Source organism: Takifugu rubripes, chromosome 2 (genome assembly GCF_901000725.2).
Source record: "Takifugu rubripes chromosome 2, fTakRub1.2, whole genome shotgun sequence".
Classification (NCBI taxonomy): Eukaryota; Metazoa; Chordata; class Actinopteri; order Tetraodontiformes; family Tetraodontidae; genus Takifugu; species Takifugu rubripes.
In genome coordinates this window covers 9,235,089-9,251,812 of record NC_042286.1, presented here as the reverse complement: position 1 = coordinate 9,251,812, position 16,724 = coordinate 9,235,089, and the positions used below count along the sequence as shown (strand labels likewise).

At 46.9% G+C, this 16,724-nt stretch overlaps 1 protein-coding gene and 1 non-coding gene across 3 annotated transcripts; both read left to right on the top strand.

The window, feature by feature from the left end:
- Positions 1 to 458: 458 nt before the first annotated feature.
- On the top strand, positions 459 to 13,190 carry aspg (asparaginase homolog (S. cerevisiae)). 2 transcript variants are annotated; one of them, XM_029832621.1, is made up of 17 exons: positions 459 to 776; positions 1,381 to 1,486; positions 5,906 to 6,017; positions 6,125 to 6,250; positions 6,330 to 6,413; positions 6,697 to 6,823; positions 6,906 to 7,018; positions 7,715 to 7,900; positions 7,969 to 8,082; positions 8,160 to 8,279; positions 8,357 to 8,452; positions 9,889 to 10,052; positions 10,996 to 11,082; positions 11,489 to 11,588; positions 11,671 to 11,736; positions 11,857 to 11,910; positions 12,512 to 13,190. In XM_029832621.1, exons 1-17 carry the CDS (start codon positions 653 to 655, stop codon positions 12,536 to 12,538), a joined length of 1,806 nt encoding a protein of 601 aa, XP_029688481.1. In that variant the 5' UTR covers positions 459 to 652; the 3' UTR covers positions 12,539 to 13,190. The 2 variants fall into 2 exon arrangements, with proteins under 2 accessions (XP_029688481.1, XP_011615541.2); XM_011617239.2 differs by lacking the exon at positions 11,857 to 11,910 and having other exon boundaries at positions 466 to 776.
- Positions 13,191 to 14,271: 1,081 nt separating this feature from the next.
- Positions 14,272 to 14,345, top strand: mir203 (microRNA mir-203). Its single transcript, NR_105380.1, has one exon. It is a non-coding gene; the product is annotated as a microRNA mir-203 (primary transcript).
- Positions 14,346 to 16,724: the final 2,379 nt, after the last annotated feature.

Here is a 16,724-nt window from a genome sequence, read left to right as displayed (position 1 = left end):
TCTGTTTCTACGGAAGGCGCAGGAGTCTTTCTCCGAGAGGAGAACATTGTTATAGGCAGTTGTTGGCGCTCTTTCTTTTTCTGGGCAAGAAGATTTTTATAAACGGATATGCCACCTTCAGTTATATTTGAGAACTGCAATGAACGACTCATCAAAGGGTCCCATTCTTGTGCCGTGCGCTGAAGTTCAGTGGCCATTCTCACCATGGTTGCTAAGCGACCAAGTGCAAACGTAAAGTTGGCAGAATGTACAGAAACGAAAACTGTTGACAAGTGAAAAATCAATACAGTACAGCGTCAATATTTTATTTCTAGACAACAGTAAAGCCCCTGAGCCAATCAGGATTCAGAGGCACTGTAAAAAAAAATAAAAATCCGCGAAGCAGCGAAGCCGCGAAAGATGAACCGCGATATAGCGAGGGATCACTGTATTCTCAGGGAATATCTTATATATGTGTGTGTGCTATGCTGTAGTGCCGCTTAGAGGCATTTGTTGAAAGTCGTCACTTGGTAACAAGGGGTGTGTCTATCGGCTAGAGTTGCAAAGTCAATCTGGAGTACCCGTATGCACGAAGTGGAAATGAAAGTAAAGCCTGCACTTTTTTTTAATTGTACATATTGTGCAATACAAGACAGTCATCACCGGAGTCATCATGGCGGACTACAACCTCTCGTCCCTGGGGCAAGACCTGCAGCTGACCTCGCCAACCACCTCAGAGGCTCACGTCCTGGTCATCAACACCGGGGGGACCATCGGCATGACGCTCCACGATAACGGTACCTGAACGTCTCATTAAGCTGTCTTCCGTGAGCGTCGCGCGGACAGTCCGCTGCCTCAGCTTGGGTGTTGGCACGCGCTCCGTTATGTTGGCGCGAGACGTACGTAATAGCAAACGCGCTCGCGAAAAAACACAATCTGGGGAAAATCTGATCTGAAGGGTGAAGATGATGATGGAACACGGAGCGGTATTTCACTAGTTACACCAGGAGAGACTTTAAATTAATTTAAAGATTTAAAAATTAGAAATTTAAAGATATAGCTAGAAAAACAAGTATTTCTTGAATTAATATTACATTAATATCACATATTACGTATGAGGGCTATGCTAACCCCTCCAACTGTTACTGGGCGACTGCAAGCGAAATAAAACGCCTTAATTTGCCCCCTCCCCCATTATAAACCATCTTTAAAACGTGTTTATTACGCCAGTTACTTATATAGCTGATGACATTTCGAAAAATTTGCATCAGTGACAACTTTAAGAAAGTAACCTTTTTACCAATTTAATATTTAGCAGGTTATTTTGCACAACAGAAGGGAAAAGCAGGGAAAGTGAAACAGAATAACAGCCGCCTTTCATCACCTCTGTTCTTTCCACAGTGCTCGCCCCAAAACCCAACGCTTTCGTGCAAAGTCTGCGCAAGTTGCCTATACTCCACGACGAGTCGTATGCGATTTGCGGATCTGACAACACGCTTGTACTTCCGTAAGTTTACTCAGAAACCCAGTTCCTTATATTCTAAATATAATGTAATATTAATTCCGAGAAATACTTGTTTCTCGTTTCATTTTGACACTGTAGATAACTTTGGTCTCCAAACATGTCTCTCTTCTCCACCAAATGTCCCACTGACAATCATTTATGCTTATCATTTTACCTGCTGTAGCACTGGTAGCTTGTTGTGTGTGTGTGTGTGCAGTGAGCTTCTGAGCACGTTCACGATTTCCACAGAGTCATTGCTTGACAGGAAATGCCTATTGATGTGCCAGCAGAAACAACGGGAACGAGATGAGGGGCAGCGCTCGTTCTGGCCGAGCGTGACTACTGCTTTCACTAACCACGAAACTGTATGAGTGCATGAGAGCCACAGACCAGCTGAGATCACCTAATTGGTTATCTCTATTCTGCTTTTAATTGCACGTTTGTTCCGTATTGGGTGGTACGTGCGCACATGCCTGGCCTGAAATCCACCCAGTCGCTCCTCTTTCTCTGTGAAGTCGGGCTGGTCGCAGCGCTGCTACACCAGAAAGGTGTGGAGCTGCATTAACCGCCACTTCCTCCCGTCGGCTTCATTCACAGGCTGCCGCCGTGCTGCGTTCACGGTCTGAGGCTGCTATGAGTCACAGCGCAACAACGAAACGCTCGCAATCAAACCCAAATAACAACGGAACGTTCGACCCTCTTTTTTTTTTTGGTCCCCGTCCTTTTACTCTAACGCTGGGTTGAAAGTCTTCCCCAAGCGGCTTTGATTAAAGTTTTTAAATAAGCTCATTAAAAGTCAAACTGTGGCAGGACGAGGAACGACTCGGACAGAGCAGATGGTTTAGACGTCTTTATTCTGCAACCAGCAGACCAACTCTGACTGGCGCGTTGGACAGTGCATCCAATCAAGGGATAACCACGCCCATCACCCATGCATCACCTGGGTGTGAGATACACCCAAATGTGTCCGCCACAAAACCGATATAAAAGGACGTCGTTTTAACACTAGAAGTCCCAGCATTTTTCTGTCTACGTAGAAGACCCACATAGGGGCCATTTGGCCCGACCACTTTTTCCGAATACACTAATCACTCATTTTGTTATGGTAATGAGGCTGTTAGTGGCAGTGTGTGGGGTGAGGGGGTCACACCTTACAGTGGTGAAGTCATGTTGGCTACTTCTGTGTGAATGTCAGCAGCATGCACAGCATGATTCAGACACAGGATACCACTAAAAAGAAGCCAAACACCATCACACTCTACAACACAACAAAGTGCGGCGTCGCTGTCATGGACCAGGTGGTGCGAGAGTACACTGTCCGCGCAGGAACACGGCGCTGGCCAGTAGCAGTGTTCTATAACATGATAGATATGGCAGCACTGAATGCACACGTGCTCTATCAGTTATTCACCGGGAGGCAGGAGAGACGGGTGGATTTCCTGCTGGAGCTTGCAAGAGAGTTGGCTCAAACCCACGTGGGTATGAAAAAGGCCCAAAAGGAACAATTATTTCGGCAACAACCCTCCACACCACAACTAGGAAAAAGAGCCAAGTGTCAGGCTAAAATTAAATGTAAGGACAATCACGCAACTGTGCACTGTGTTGACTGCTACCGATATACATGTGGGAAATGCCCAAAGGAGCAATGGCAGTGCCAGGATTGTGAGTGACTGCTCAAATGTATTTCACTCACAATGCATGGTTTTTCATTCTTTGTAAATATGCTTGGGTTTCTTTTTTTTAATTTTTTTTACTATTTTTAGCAAAAAAATAACAATTACTTCTGCAACAACCCTCCACACCAAAACTGGGAAAAAGTTGCTTTTTCATTCTTTGTAAATATGTTTTCTTTTTTTAACAATAAATGTCAGTGTGTTGATCCCTTCCTTCCTGTTGATCCTTTCCACTTCCGCATACAGCTCATAGTCCAGTTTAAGTCTTTATGGCTATGTTCACTGAGGTATTTATCCATCCCACAACTAAAGCTTGCTCTCAAAAGAACCTCCTGAGCTGTAAGGTATGTCCCCTCCCCCACACAGGTTCAAGTGGCTCCGGCCGTGTGCCACTAACAGCCACATTTCCATAACAAAATGAGTGTCCACAGGGGGGACTTGGGGCCAATTGGCCCTCTTGTGGGTTTTCTAGGTAAAAAGGCCAAATGGCCCCTCTCTGGGACTTCTAGTGTTAAACAGGTCAGTGGCGCCACTGCGCCATCGTGTGGTGGCGATTAAAACAACAGTTAAAACCCATGCGTTATTGTGGCATGAAGTGGATAACTATAATAAAGGGACCGTGTACGCACAACCTCGGAGACGGTTCTAGCTACTTTTATTCCGAGCACGCTTTCAGAGAGGGCCGCCAAGGTCATGCTGCAGACTTTACTTGTTTCGCAGGAGAGTGTATTGCGACAAACATGTCTCTCTTCTCCACCAAATGTCCCACTGACAATCATTTATGCTTATCATTTTACCAGGAAGCCAACGCCCCATCCTGACCAGCTAAAGATAATTGGTTATCTCTACGCACATGCCTGGCCTGAAATCCACCCAGTCGCTCCTCTTTCTCTGTGAAGTCGGGCTGGTCGCAGCGCTGCTACACCAGAAAGGTGTGGAGCTGCATTAACCGCCACTTCCTCCCGTCGGCTTCATTCACAGGCTGCCGCCGTGCTGCGTTCACGGTCTGAGGCTGCTATGAGTCACAGCGCAACAACGAAACGCTCGCAATCAAACCCAAATAACAACGGAACGTTCGACCCTTTTTTGGTCCCCGTCCTTTTACTCTAACGCTGGGTTGAAAGTCTTCCCCAAGCGGCTTTGATTAAAGTTTTTAAATAAGCTCATTAAAAGTCAAACCGATATAAAAGGACGTCGTTTTAAACAGGTCAGCGGCGCCACTGCGCCATCGTGTGGTGGCGATTAAAACAACAGTTAAAACCCATGCGTTATTGTGGCATGAAGTGGATAACTATAATAAAGGGACCGTGTACGCACAACCTCGGAGACGGTTCTAGCTACTTTTATTCCGAGCACGCTTTCAGAGAGGGCCGCCAAGGTCATGCTGCAGACTTTACTTGTTTCGCAGGAGAGTGTATTGCGACAAACATGTCTCTCTTCTCCACCAAATGTCCCACTGACAATCATTTATGCTTATCATTTTACCAGGAAGCCAGCGCCCCATCCTGACCAGCTAAAGATAATTGGTTATCTCTATTCTGCTTTTAATTGCACGTTTGTTCCGTATCGGGTGGTACGTGCGCACATGCCTGGCCTCCCAGCGGGTCAGCAGCCTCTGTGCTCCCTTATTTGTCAGGGTACCTCAACCCAAAACACGCCCAACTCCCGATTTCCCATACCTGCCATCGTACTGATCGGAATGGTGAAGGTCGACTGAGCAGCAGGATGAGATGGGATGTACAGTATGGTGCAGAAATCCATGCAGATGGTGGAAGACTGTTGGGTAAATATGGTGATGTGTATTGAAGATAAGGTTTGTTTATCCCTCCGCACCCTCGGCACATACGGGAAAGGCTGTCAGCTAGTTAACTGTGTGGTTATTTACCATGCAGTTTGCCTAAAGTTCTTGTCTTTATGGTGTGTGCTTATAAGGAGTTTTTTTTAAGGCATGTCACCTGAGGTGGGACGCTATTAGGTCAGGATCTATATGCAGCCTATGGTAAAGGATGGAACAGGTTTATTGATTTATTGAGATGCTTTATTCATGTGATGTTGAGCGGCAGCTCCCCAAGGCTTTCTGCACCCAGCCTCTGACCCTGCTCTGTTGCTTCAGCCCCCATCTAATATGCAGACCCACACTTACAGACTCGTTATTTTTAGGAGGGCCGCATATTAATGAGCTGCATAGCTGCATTGTTGGTTAAACTGCGAGATAGATGAAAATTGGTGTTTTAAATAGGGTGTTTATGATAGTCGGCAACATATGCTTGAGGATCGGAGCCCTGCTTGAGAGGGGGGAGGTTGGTGCTTGTGACCCCCGCTGCTCCCTTCAGCTCCGATCTCCGCGTTACAATGCTGCCCTGTGGTGGGGGGTGTCCTGCTGGTGAGTCTAAGAGGGAGATTAAAAAGATCAAAAGTGTGCCCACAGCCATTCAACCAGTCCACACAGCTTAATGTGGAGTTTCAGAGGTGGGGCCCACAGCTGAAACCCCTGCTGACATTTGTCTTTAGCCCAGCTAAATAAAGCCAGTCAGCTTGGCTTTTAGCGCCACTGATCTTTGACTGGTCTTTGACTCGTCTTTCAAATTAAACCAGTCTTATTCCAAATGATAGTGAATTAACCATGTGTGTGTGTGTGTTTGTGTGTGTGTGTGTGCTTACTAAAACTGAAGCCAAGTTTGGCCATATGTCACAGCTAGTTCCTCTATAAAAGAGTAGCAACTCATATGTTAATGTTTGTTTCCTCCAGGATGAATAAAGACAACAAGAGGATCATCTACACCGTGATGGAGTACAGTCCTCTGCTGGACTCCTCTAACATGACCACGGACGACTGGAGTCAAATCGGAAAGGACATCGAGGTGCTGCGGCATTGAGATTGCTGTTTGACGTTAGATGGTTCCATTTGTTAGCGAACACAGCGTGTCCTTCCAGAGCTGAGCCTCGTCCTGCTCCTCTGTGTCTGCAGAAAAACTACCAGAACTTTGACGGCTTCGTGATCCTCCACGGTACCGATACTATGGCCTACACAGCCTCCGCCCTGTCCTTCATGTGCGAACACTTGGGTAAACCCATCATCCTGACCGGCTCCCAGGTGAGGGCGGCGGGCACAAAAAGACATCTGCATCCCTCCTTTAATATAGAGGTCATATAAGAAGCATGTTTGTCTTTAGGTGCCCATCTATCAGGTGAGAACTGACGGCATAGACAACCTGCTGGGGGCTTTGCTGATCGCGGGCCAGTTTGTCATTCCTGAGGTGAGGTGATGGACAATAGCAAAAGGCACGTCCCACATACACATTCAGTCGGATGTGTGTAATAATGTGGGGTTTTGTAATAATTAATGGTAGCTGAACACTTGAAAAGGTGCTGTGTACAGTCGACTGATCTCTCTGCATCAATGGATTTTCCAGACGGGAAAAAAACAAAAACGTGTTTCCAGGGGCAGAATTTATGTAATGGGATCATGTTTCCCGTGTGAGTGTTAAATAAATGTCATGCTTTTGCCTGCTTTAATGACACGTCTGTCTCTCTGCTCAGGTGTGCCTTTATTTCCACAACAAACTCTACAGAGGAAATCGCGTGACCAAGGTGGATAACAGGAGTTTCAACGCTTTCTCCTCTCCCAACCTGGCTCCTCTGGCCAACGCTGCAATAGATATTACGAGTAAGCAGCCAAAGTCAGGGAAAACTTCGAGTTTCGTGACTCCAGAGCTTTTCAAAATCGGTTTTCTCCGTGTTGCCTTCAGTCAACTGGGATACAGTGTTGAGGGCCAACACCACAGCCAAGTTTCAAGTTTCCACGGAGCTGAACAGCAACGTGGGTCTGCTCAAGCTGTTTCCTGGGATCACCACCGCCACCGTAAGGACCTCAGCTAATGAGCCATATGAGACTGTCCATATGTTGTCCCCGGTCATTGGTGGGACGTGTGACACAGCTGGGAGACGTGACCAGCGGGCCTACACACTTCTACTCAAATCAATAAATCATGCAGCTAATAAGAAATCCATCAGTTTGCTGCAAATTTTGTATTAAACGCTAATCAAATCATGTTCTAAAAAGTTACTGTAATTTAAAATGTAACCATAATTTAATTACGCCATCAAGGCTCAGCCAAGAGAAAAATGAGAAGCGTTATGGGCCGTGACCGGTCGCTCGGAGGAGAGGGGGTGGTGGCATAGATGCTGCATGGCTGGAGGGTGCCAGGACGCTGACTTTATAGCCTCAATCTGCTCCTGCTGCCCAGCACCACCATAGACCCCTTTTATGAGGCCCTGCCCTGACCGGGGGCCAGGCCGGAGCGCGCCCGCCACCCCTGCTGCACTCACGCCTAGTTGGCCGGCAACCATCAGCAGCTCTAACAAAACACGCTGACCTTTATTTGCCCCCCCTTCGGGCAGTTTAATGGAACCCGTCCCCAGTTGCCCTCAGTGATTTTGTGTTCATTAATAAGCATAGCACGCTTGTCCTCCTCCTCACCTTTACGGTCGTCTGAGTCTTTTACATGAAACGATGAAGTGCAGTTGTATGTTCCTTATGTGCATGTTTGACATCCAGGTGAGGGCTTTCCTGCAGCCACCCATGCAGGGAGTGGTGTTGGAGACCTACGGCAGTGGAAATGCTCCCGATAACCGCCCTGACCTGTTAGAAGAGCTCAAGAAGGCCACCGACGCCGGGGTAATCATCATCAACTGCACGCAGTGTCTGAGGGGAACTGTGTCCATGTCATATGCAACCGGCAAGGTGAGTCAGGTATTACCACCGTTGTGATGAAGATGATGGTCACTGCCTGTGTTTCTGCCTCCTCGCAGGTGCTGATCGATGCTGGGGTGATAACCGGCGGGGACATGACCTCAGAGGCGGCGCTGTCGAAGCTGTGCTACGTACTGGCCAAGAAGGAGCTCAGTTTAGACACAAAGAAAAAGGTTTGCTCTTAATCCCTGTGTCCCGTTCATGTGCGTGCGAGCGGCTCCCACCGGTAATCTGGTTTCCTTGTGTGCAGCTGATGGCTCAGAACCTCCGCGGTGAGTTGAGTTTGGACTTTGCGGACACCAAACTGTGCCTGAGCGACAGCCGGTTCATCCAGGTCATCGCTCAATCTCTGCACATCAGCTGCAAAGAGGTGGGCGAGATGATATCTTTCAAACCCCTGGATTGCATCTAGATGTTCCATCTCTAAACATTTGGTCATGTCCACAGGAGTTAGCAGCCATTCGCGATGCTCTGACACCCCCGCTGGCCTGTGCTGCTGCGAAGATCGGAGACATAGAGGCCTTAGAAGCCCTAAAAGAAATGGTAAATCCCCCTATCATTACATCATTAAACATCTCAGTCTCAGGTTTCTGAGTGCAGAGCCTCTTTCTCCCCCTTGTGGCCACTTATGTAATAACGCAAACGTCATCCGCCACCATCAGCTGACTCTGTCATCTAATCCCAGAGCACCATCTTTAAAATAGCTTCACATAAATAAGTAGGGAGGAACAAAAGCGACAGAGATGGAGACGTCAGCTGGGGCTGTCTTTGTCCCAAAATGTCTCGAAATGCCAAAAGCAGAAGCCTAGAAAAGTAAGCTAGAATCTGTATAACTGAAAGTTAAAATTGAGTTATTTATTGTACTGTTAGTTTTTCTTTTATCTCTTCTTTGCCTGATCAGGCTGAATGCTCAGCCAGCGGATGAATTCCTGCTGCAGAGACCAGGGTGTAATCAGTCATGGCGGAATCCTTCTGACTGTTTTGAACGATTCCATTAAATTTCTTTGCGGTATTAAAGTGCACTCCAGGTTACTCCTGTGAGGTTTGTCTCTGTCTCCACATGCTTCCTAATAGCCTTCTTGTTTGTCGTCAAAAGAAAATAGTCCCTTTTTGATGTATGTGTGTGTTTAATGGTGGGCCCAAGCATTGAAGTAACTCTACAAACATACTTTAAGATAATTCTGAAGGATTTTGATGTGCTGGAACTGCACACGTGAGTGGAAGAGTCACACTGGAACATGTTTTCTGTTCTGTTCTGTTTTGTTCTGTTCGATCGCTCCAGCCGTCTGTGGCCAAATGTCAGAGCAGAGCCCCGGCTTATCTGGGGTCACGTTTATCTGACTACTAGACGGACCTCACGCTGCTGTTCGGTCCAAACATTTTTCAGGGTCGCTCTTTGTGAGGGAGAGGTAACAAAAAGGTAAAAACCAAACAGGCAGACTCTTATCAAAGCATCAGGCTGGACTGGAAAGGCAGGACTAGCGCCAGCGAGGCGACCACGCGTACATCTTTGTTTCAGGCTTCACAGCTCCGATTTTTTTGTCCGTATCTCTTCACTGTTAAGCTTCCTACGTATCATCTTTATGTCTTAATTGTTTCACTTTTTTTAGACACTTTCCATGGTATTAAGAGTAACCGTAGCTTTTAAAGATAATGTAGATAAAGTGATACTTTCAGGCCTTAGCAAGTCAGGTTCCACAAAAGCTTTGACCTCTGTTTGTTAAAGCCAAAACCAGATCACAGATAAGTAGAGGGGTATTTAAAAGCCTGTACTTTTGTCGCCAAATCAAAACCAGCCACATATGTGGCCATTAACACATACCTGAAGGAGATTTTTAGGATTTTTATCAGTTTCTCCACTCGAACCACAACATAAAAGTCTAGAAACAAACTAGACCTGTAAAAATCCTCATTTGCTTTGATCTTTCTTTACGTTTCTTCAGACAAATAAACATCAGGGCCTCTTGATTTGGTTACAGGGCAGTAACTTGTGTCTGGAAGACTACGATGGCCGCACACCCCTGCATGTTGCTGCCTGTGAGGGCCACCTGAATGCAGTCAACTACCTTCTGAGTCACGGTGCCACTGTCTATGCTAAAGATCGCTATGGTGACACGCCTCTGTGCAACGCTGTTCACTACAGGTAAACTAGGGACTTGTTTTCTCTGTCAAGTACTGAAATACTGTTGATGGGGGTCACTAATACAATATTTGACTCCCATGTTTGACAACTATAAAAGGCTAAAGATAGTTTGGTCGGTGTGTATTTTTACCCAGTGTGAGTTCTTTTCCCCCATCCTTTGCTGATGTTGGTCTTTTGGGGAATAGCAACATTTAATGTTTCAGTTTAATAAAGAGCCTCGGGGTGAACGGGTGCATGTAGTATGTGCTGAAGCGGTGCCAAAAGCCTGTTGTCCTATTCAACGGTTGGCATTGCAAGTGTTGACTTGTTTCTCTCTTTTTTGAAAGTGGGAGAGGGATGCACAGGAAAACGACGCACCCTGTCACACACCCCGTCCGCCTCTCCTGAACACGTTTCAGGAAATTTTAGTGAGTTATCAGAGGTGGCACTGCTAAAAGAAAAAAACCTGGACCCAACTTGAAAGTGGATACAGCTAATCACCTAGCAAGCGTTAGCGCGATGCCCTTACAGGGAGTGTCGCGGTGCGATGACAATGAAGGGTTAAGCAACAAATATGAGGAGTGTCTTCTGAACCAGCCTGTCCAACCTGGGCCCAGTTTCACTGATGAGAGATACTGGCTTTTTTTAATCACTTTACAGGAAGTCTTTTTTTAAGACTTTATTCAGTGTCGGCGTCTAAATTCCTCCGCGCAGAACTGTGTCAAATAAATCACGACTCTTCTTTTCTTAGTGATTCTGAACACCTTTAGGCTTTTTATTCTCATTAAGGGTTATTTTCTCTGCTGTTTGCTTTGCTGTGGGCGGCATAGTGCGGGGGACAAAGACAAGTTCTCACATGATGCCGACAAAGTTTGGAATCAGTGACAGAAACTTGACTGAAGTCATCTCCAGAACTGGATGTTAGCATAGTAAAAGTGTGTGTGTTTGTGTATAACTGATGCAGGCACAGGGACATCGTGGAGCTGCTGAGACAAACCAGAGCCCACTTCTCACAAGACAGGTTGGAAGAACTTGGAAGAGAATTGTGCAGGTGAGGCGACGCCAAACACACGCTCCTTGATTTCCGGGTGGCGTAGCCAGCCTGCATAGCCGACCCAGGTTCAACCAGTTGTCCCACTGTTACACAAACAGAAGGAATGCCCCCTGGCAGCATTTCTTCCTGTTCTGCGCATCTTTTCTGACTGCAGGTGTTGGACAGTCTGGCTGGTATTTATCTATAGAAGACAACTGTCCTTTATCACAGATAAAACTGCGTTGATGTACAATAGTTTGACCTGAGCAGTAACAAACACTGTCCTTAAGTCATGGAAACCGCTGTGATTGATTGACGATCTTGTTCCGGCCCAGTTTTCCCATAACTCAAGAAGACATCATCATTCCCCCACTAACGTTTAATCTTCCGTTGTCTCTGTAATATCTGTCCCAACCTGCATCAGCCTCGCAGCCAGCGGCGACCTGGAGGGCCTGGAGATCTGGAGCCTCGCGGGAGCAGATCTGATGAAGCCAGGCTACACCGGGCAGACGGCAATCGAAGTGGTGGGTATCGGGGCGCGTTCCCGATCCCTTCGGTAACACCTACAGGCCGATTTGTTGAGTTCCCTTCTGTGTTGCCTCGCAGGCGCGGGCCGTTGGAAAACACGATGTGGCGGATTGGCTGTCCAAGCTCCTGAGGAACAAATCCGAGGTAGCCTGTTTTTAAAACAGACAATTCTCAGATGCTGAACGACTTAATTGCGGCTAATTGCTGTACAATTCTGTCTGGACTACTGCCTCTCAATTGCATGCTTGTCTTGTTTAATTTCAGACAGTAGTTGGTGGATATTATGAGTGTGATGAATATGATGATAATGGTGATGAGGTAAATAAGATGCAGCACGTGTGGATATCAGTTTTTGCAAGATTTGTGACATCCTCGTTGCCACACCAGCTTCGGCACCTGTAAGGGGATGTCGGTATCTGTGCGTTCGCTACCTGTGTGCCTGTCTGTGCATCTGTCCCGTCTTTGAGAAGACCGACACGCGTGCACAGTGGCCACGTCATTCATGTCGTACTTGAAGTACGAAGTAAATTGATTTAATTACAGAAAATGACTGTAATTAAATATGCTTGCATGTTCTGAGTTCCACTAAATGATCCATTTGCCTCCCCGTTTTAACTTCAAGTGTAAGGATGTTTCAGTTGTGTTATCTTCCAAGCACACGTTCAACAGTCGGTCGTTTATTTGACATCAGTTTTTGATGTTCAGATCTAAAAACAATGATCCTCCATGATCCTTTCCACTGCAAGTTAGACCTGTCCGGTTCTGATAGAATCTGCTCGCTCCCTGCCCACAAATGCCTGTCAGTGCTGAACCTGCGCAGCCTGTTTCCCACTTGGCTGTCCTTTGTGTGTGTGTGTGTGTGTGCTGAAACATGTCAAGCGCTCCATGTTAATCTCGTTTCTCTTTGTCCATGTGGCAGAGCGGCGGTGGAATGGATGACATGTGAGCCGACGCTGGGCCGAGGCGACCGGACGGCGCCTCCATTTTGGGTGGTCACTACCTCACAAACAGCCCTCCACACCCCCCTCCTGTTGAACCAGTCGCCCCAATACGTGTAATAGCTCCAACTATTAATCTTTCAGCCCCTCCTGAGGATAGTTTGACATTTCAGTCTTTTTTAAATGTAAAAGTTACAAAACTGTAACCGCATGTCCATTATACATTTTAGGCTAAGTTTACATGTTTTATGCCGGTTTTCATGTGTTGCTGCGATATTTGCTCAACGTTACCTCCACTCGGGTCCCTGCAGCAGAGGGTTTCATTTCCGCCTGAACAAATAAGAGAAGCTCCAACCACCCAGACTCCTCCAGCCTGTTTTTTCATCGTCAAGCTTGAAGGGTCGCATATCTCACCTCTGAGATGCAAAGAGCTCTGAGCTACGGTTTCTGTGTACAGAAACTATATCGCGTTTCATCTTTCACGGCTGCGCTGATTCATGGATTTTTTTTTACAGTGCATTGTGCTCTGAATCCTGATTGGCTCAGGGGCTTTACTGTTGGCTAGAAATAAAATACTGTACTGTATTGGTTTTTCACTTGTCAACAGTTTTCGTTTCTGTACATTCTGCCAACTTTACATTTGCAACTTTACGTCCTGCGCCTTCAGTAGAAACAGACGCTCCAGCGGAGCGGAGTCAGGATGAAGAGGCACAGCTGGGACTGGGAAATAGGCCAGTGACAATGTTTCCAACCTTGTATTACTAGATTAGAATTATTGTTTTAAACAAATTTTGGGCTTTAAAACAGGTTTTGATTTTTGGTTTCATTCTACTGTTCAGTATTGCATTGCAAAATAATAAAAAAAATAAAGCTAACTACTTCACGGATTTCACTTTTCGCGTGTTATTTTTGGAACCCAACTCCCGCGATAAACGAGGGATCACTGTATACTCGAAATCACCCTGACTCTTGTCAACAGGGTTGTTGTTGTTGTTGTTACTGCTATTTAAATGATATTTACGCTCTAATAAATAGATTTTTGATGCTGCTCCCTGGAAAGGGGCTGTACTCGGCGGTACATAATAAATCTACTCTGGCCTCACACTGCTGTCTCCTCTCAATGCTCCTCAAATTCACATCGAACCTGCTTGTGCCACATTCCAGAGCTGCATCTGACCTCATTTATGTGAATTAACAGGCTGAAGACATGGTCACAGCTCATTTCACTAGATAGGTGCAGCTCTCTAAAGAGCCGTGCTCCTGCAGAAAGCCCCAAACGATCACCTCAGGAGCTCCGCTACCACTGGGTCTGTTCGGCCTTACTGCTCTTCAGAGATGAATCTAGAACAAAGGAAAAGGATAGTGACATCAAAATCAAATGTACCTGTGGCTGGTATTTCCTATCCTTTCGGGAGTGTGGCGGTGCCACCGTGTGTCTTGCTGGAACCCAGCTCGTCCGGTTAGACCAGCATGAGCCTCATTCCACCCTGAATGAGAGGCTTGTTTCAGCCTAGCCCCAGAAAACCTGTATATAAAGAGCTTCAGACGTTAAAGCGAGGCATTCTTGGCAGAGAGGACACCAGAGAAGCACAGAGCTCCAGGTAAGCGCTCCTGACCGGGCCACTTGATGGAATGACGCGTTTGCTGACGTCTGATGAATTCTAACTTTTCTCTCTCTCTCTCACCAGCCGGATTCAACAAAGTAAAGGCCAGACTCTCCGACGGGAAGAGTGTGGTCTCTCTGATTAAGTGGTTCTCAACAGTTCAACAGTTCTATGAGAAAATTGTGAAATGTTTAGGACCACTTGACCAGTCAGACAAATGCTGTCGACCTGTCAACGGACGGACAATCGGATGATTTTTTACTTTTTTTTTTTTTTTACGGCAGATCCTTCCAGAACAAATGCATGATTTCACCTGCTTCTCTTTCTCTACCTGTTGTCTCACCTGTTCTAAAGTGCAGTCTGAGGCTCTGACCCCCGTCGGGGCCTCGGTCTGTAGGTAAACACGCACCTCTGAAGGGCAGCACGCAAACACGACTACACTCCGATCCTGGGGTTGCATTTGCAGGATTAAAAACAAGTCGATCAAACAGTGGCTTGTCTCTGGTCTCCCACGCGCATGTGTGTGTGTGTGTGTGTGTGTTGTTGTTGTTGGGGGTCCAGCCTCTGTGGGTATAAATTTTGATCTAATTTGATTTGAGATTAAGATTAGAAATGTGACCAATCTTGGCAACCTCAGCGGTTCTGCTCGACTTTCCTCTCATTGTTCTACTTTGAAAAGTTGACTTTACCCCAGGAGCTTTTATTTTAACAAAAATCTGCAGCACTTTCTCCTTAATCTGGGCTGAGCTTTCTCCAAATCCCCCCATTACATTCTAAACACACATTTGCGTTCAGATGTCTCGTTTTTGGACCTTTTGTCTGAAAGTCTGACCCAAAGACTTAAACATCTGAAACAACTGGAGTAAAGTAAAATCCGTCCGTCCCCCCCACCCCTCCTAAGGCACAGCCTAACTACTTTAAACCACATAAATCATTCATAAGGCGCTGTTCTTTCCTCTCACACGGCTCCCTTTTCTCCTCTCCTTCCTTTTGATCTTATCCTTGCGCCAGGAACCATCAATATTTGCTAAATGGTTCTCACAAAGCCTGACGTGCACAGACAGCAGCTCCCAGCCGAGGGAAAGCGAGGGATGGGAGGCGGTAATGAGATGCCCAGAGCGTCTCCCCCTGTGCGGGCAGCAGATGTAGCGGCGCACGGCCTCCCAGGGGACCCCTCCGTCCCCGGAATTTCATCAAGCCCGTGCCAGACCTCCTCCAGAGGAGAGAGCTGGGTGACCCACGTACTAAATCTTTACGGTGGATCGTAATGATCGGTTTGCTGACAGGCCCTCCCCCTTTTCACACATAGGTCGCACACGTCTTCCTGCTCAGTGTTTGCGGGGGATTAAAATAATCTATTCTTCCCCTGATTATTTATTATTTACCTGCCTCAGGAGTTTGACAGCCATCTGGACTCAAGGAGCTAAAAAAAAGCCGAATAAATTAACGCGGCCAGCTTCATCAACACTTTAACTGCTTGCCAGAGGCCAATATATCAAGACTTTCTAGGATAATATCATTAGATCACATGAGCAGAGATGTGCGCGGGAACAGAAACCATCCAGACTTGTTGACGCGTCCACGTGTTGATGAAAAAAAAAACAAAAAACCCTAATGCTTTGGCAAATGTGCGTCCTCCAACAACCCCTGCGAGCCGGAATAAACCGCAGGCTCTTAGAAATGAACCGGACACACGTTTTGCATCCTGAGGTCCAGACTGCAGCAGGAATGAGAGGAATCCGCCCGCGTCGCCGTGTCACGCCGCGGCTGCCTCGCAGCGGCGCAGCTCCGTGCATGACATCATGGGTGATATAATGGCTCCCCAGGACCGCATTCGACTCTCACCTGCCCCCTTTAAATGACCCAGTCGGGGATAAGTAGCCCCAGCCCGCTTGGAACAGTGAAGGCTATTCATCGAATATTGATCGGCGATCGTGAGATCTCGCTGACTTGTAGACACGAGCTGCAATTTTCAGCCTGAGCAACTTCTGACGCCATTAATTGCCAAGTTGCTCAAGCGGGAGTTTTTTCTAATGCATGTATAAAACATGATATCAAAGCCAATTTATTGGATCCCTTTACATCATTTATATTTAAATTAATCCGAACCAAACCAGTCTGCGTAAAACGAAACCTTCTCCCATTACAAGCCGGTGTAGTAATATAGCCACGTGATTTTGGTACGGATGTGAAGATAACTTGGAAATATTAGAATTGCATGTTATACATTTCTGATCACTTGGTCAAAGGTTATGGGAATATGGTCCCGGATCTGCACCAAATGCGGTTCTGACATGGATGCCTCATCGAATCGATGGCGAACAGGTTAACTGACAGCCAGACAGAAAGAGACAGACAGACAGACAGAGAGAGAGAGAGAGAGAGAGAGAGAGAGAGAGAGAGAGAGAGAGCAGGGGGTAGCGAGTGTGGGGGTGAGCGGAGGAGGGAGTTAGAGGCAGCAGAGAGGAGAGCATCAGGCGGACGCACAAGGTGCTCCTCGGCCGCCGCGTCAGCAGCAGCAGCCCCCCCCCCCCCCGGAGTTGTCCGAAGTGTCCATGTGGACGTAAACAGTGTTTGTGCGCAGGGATGG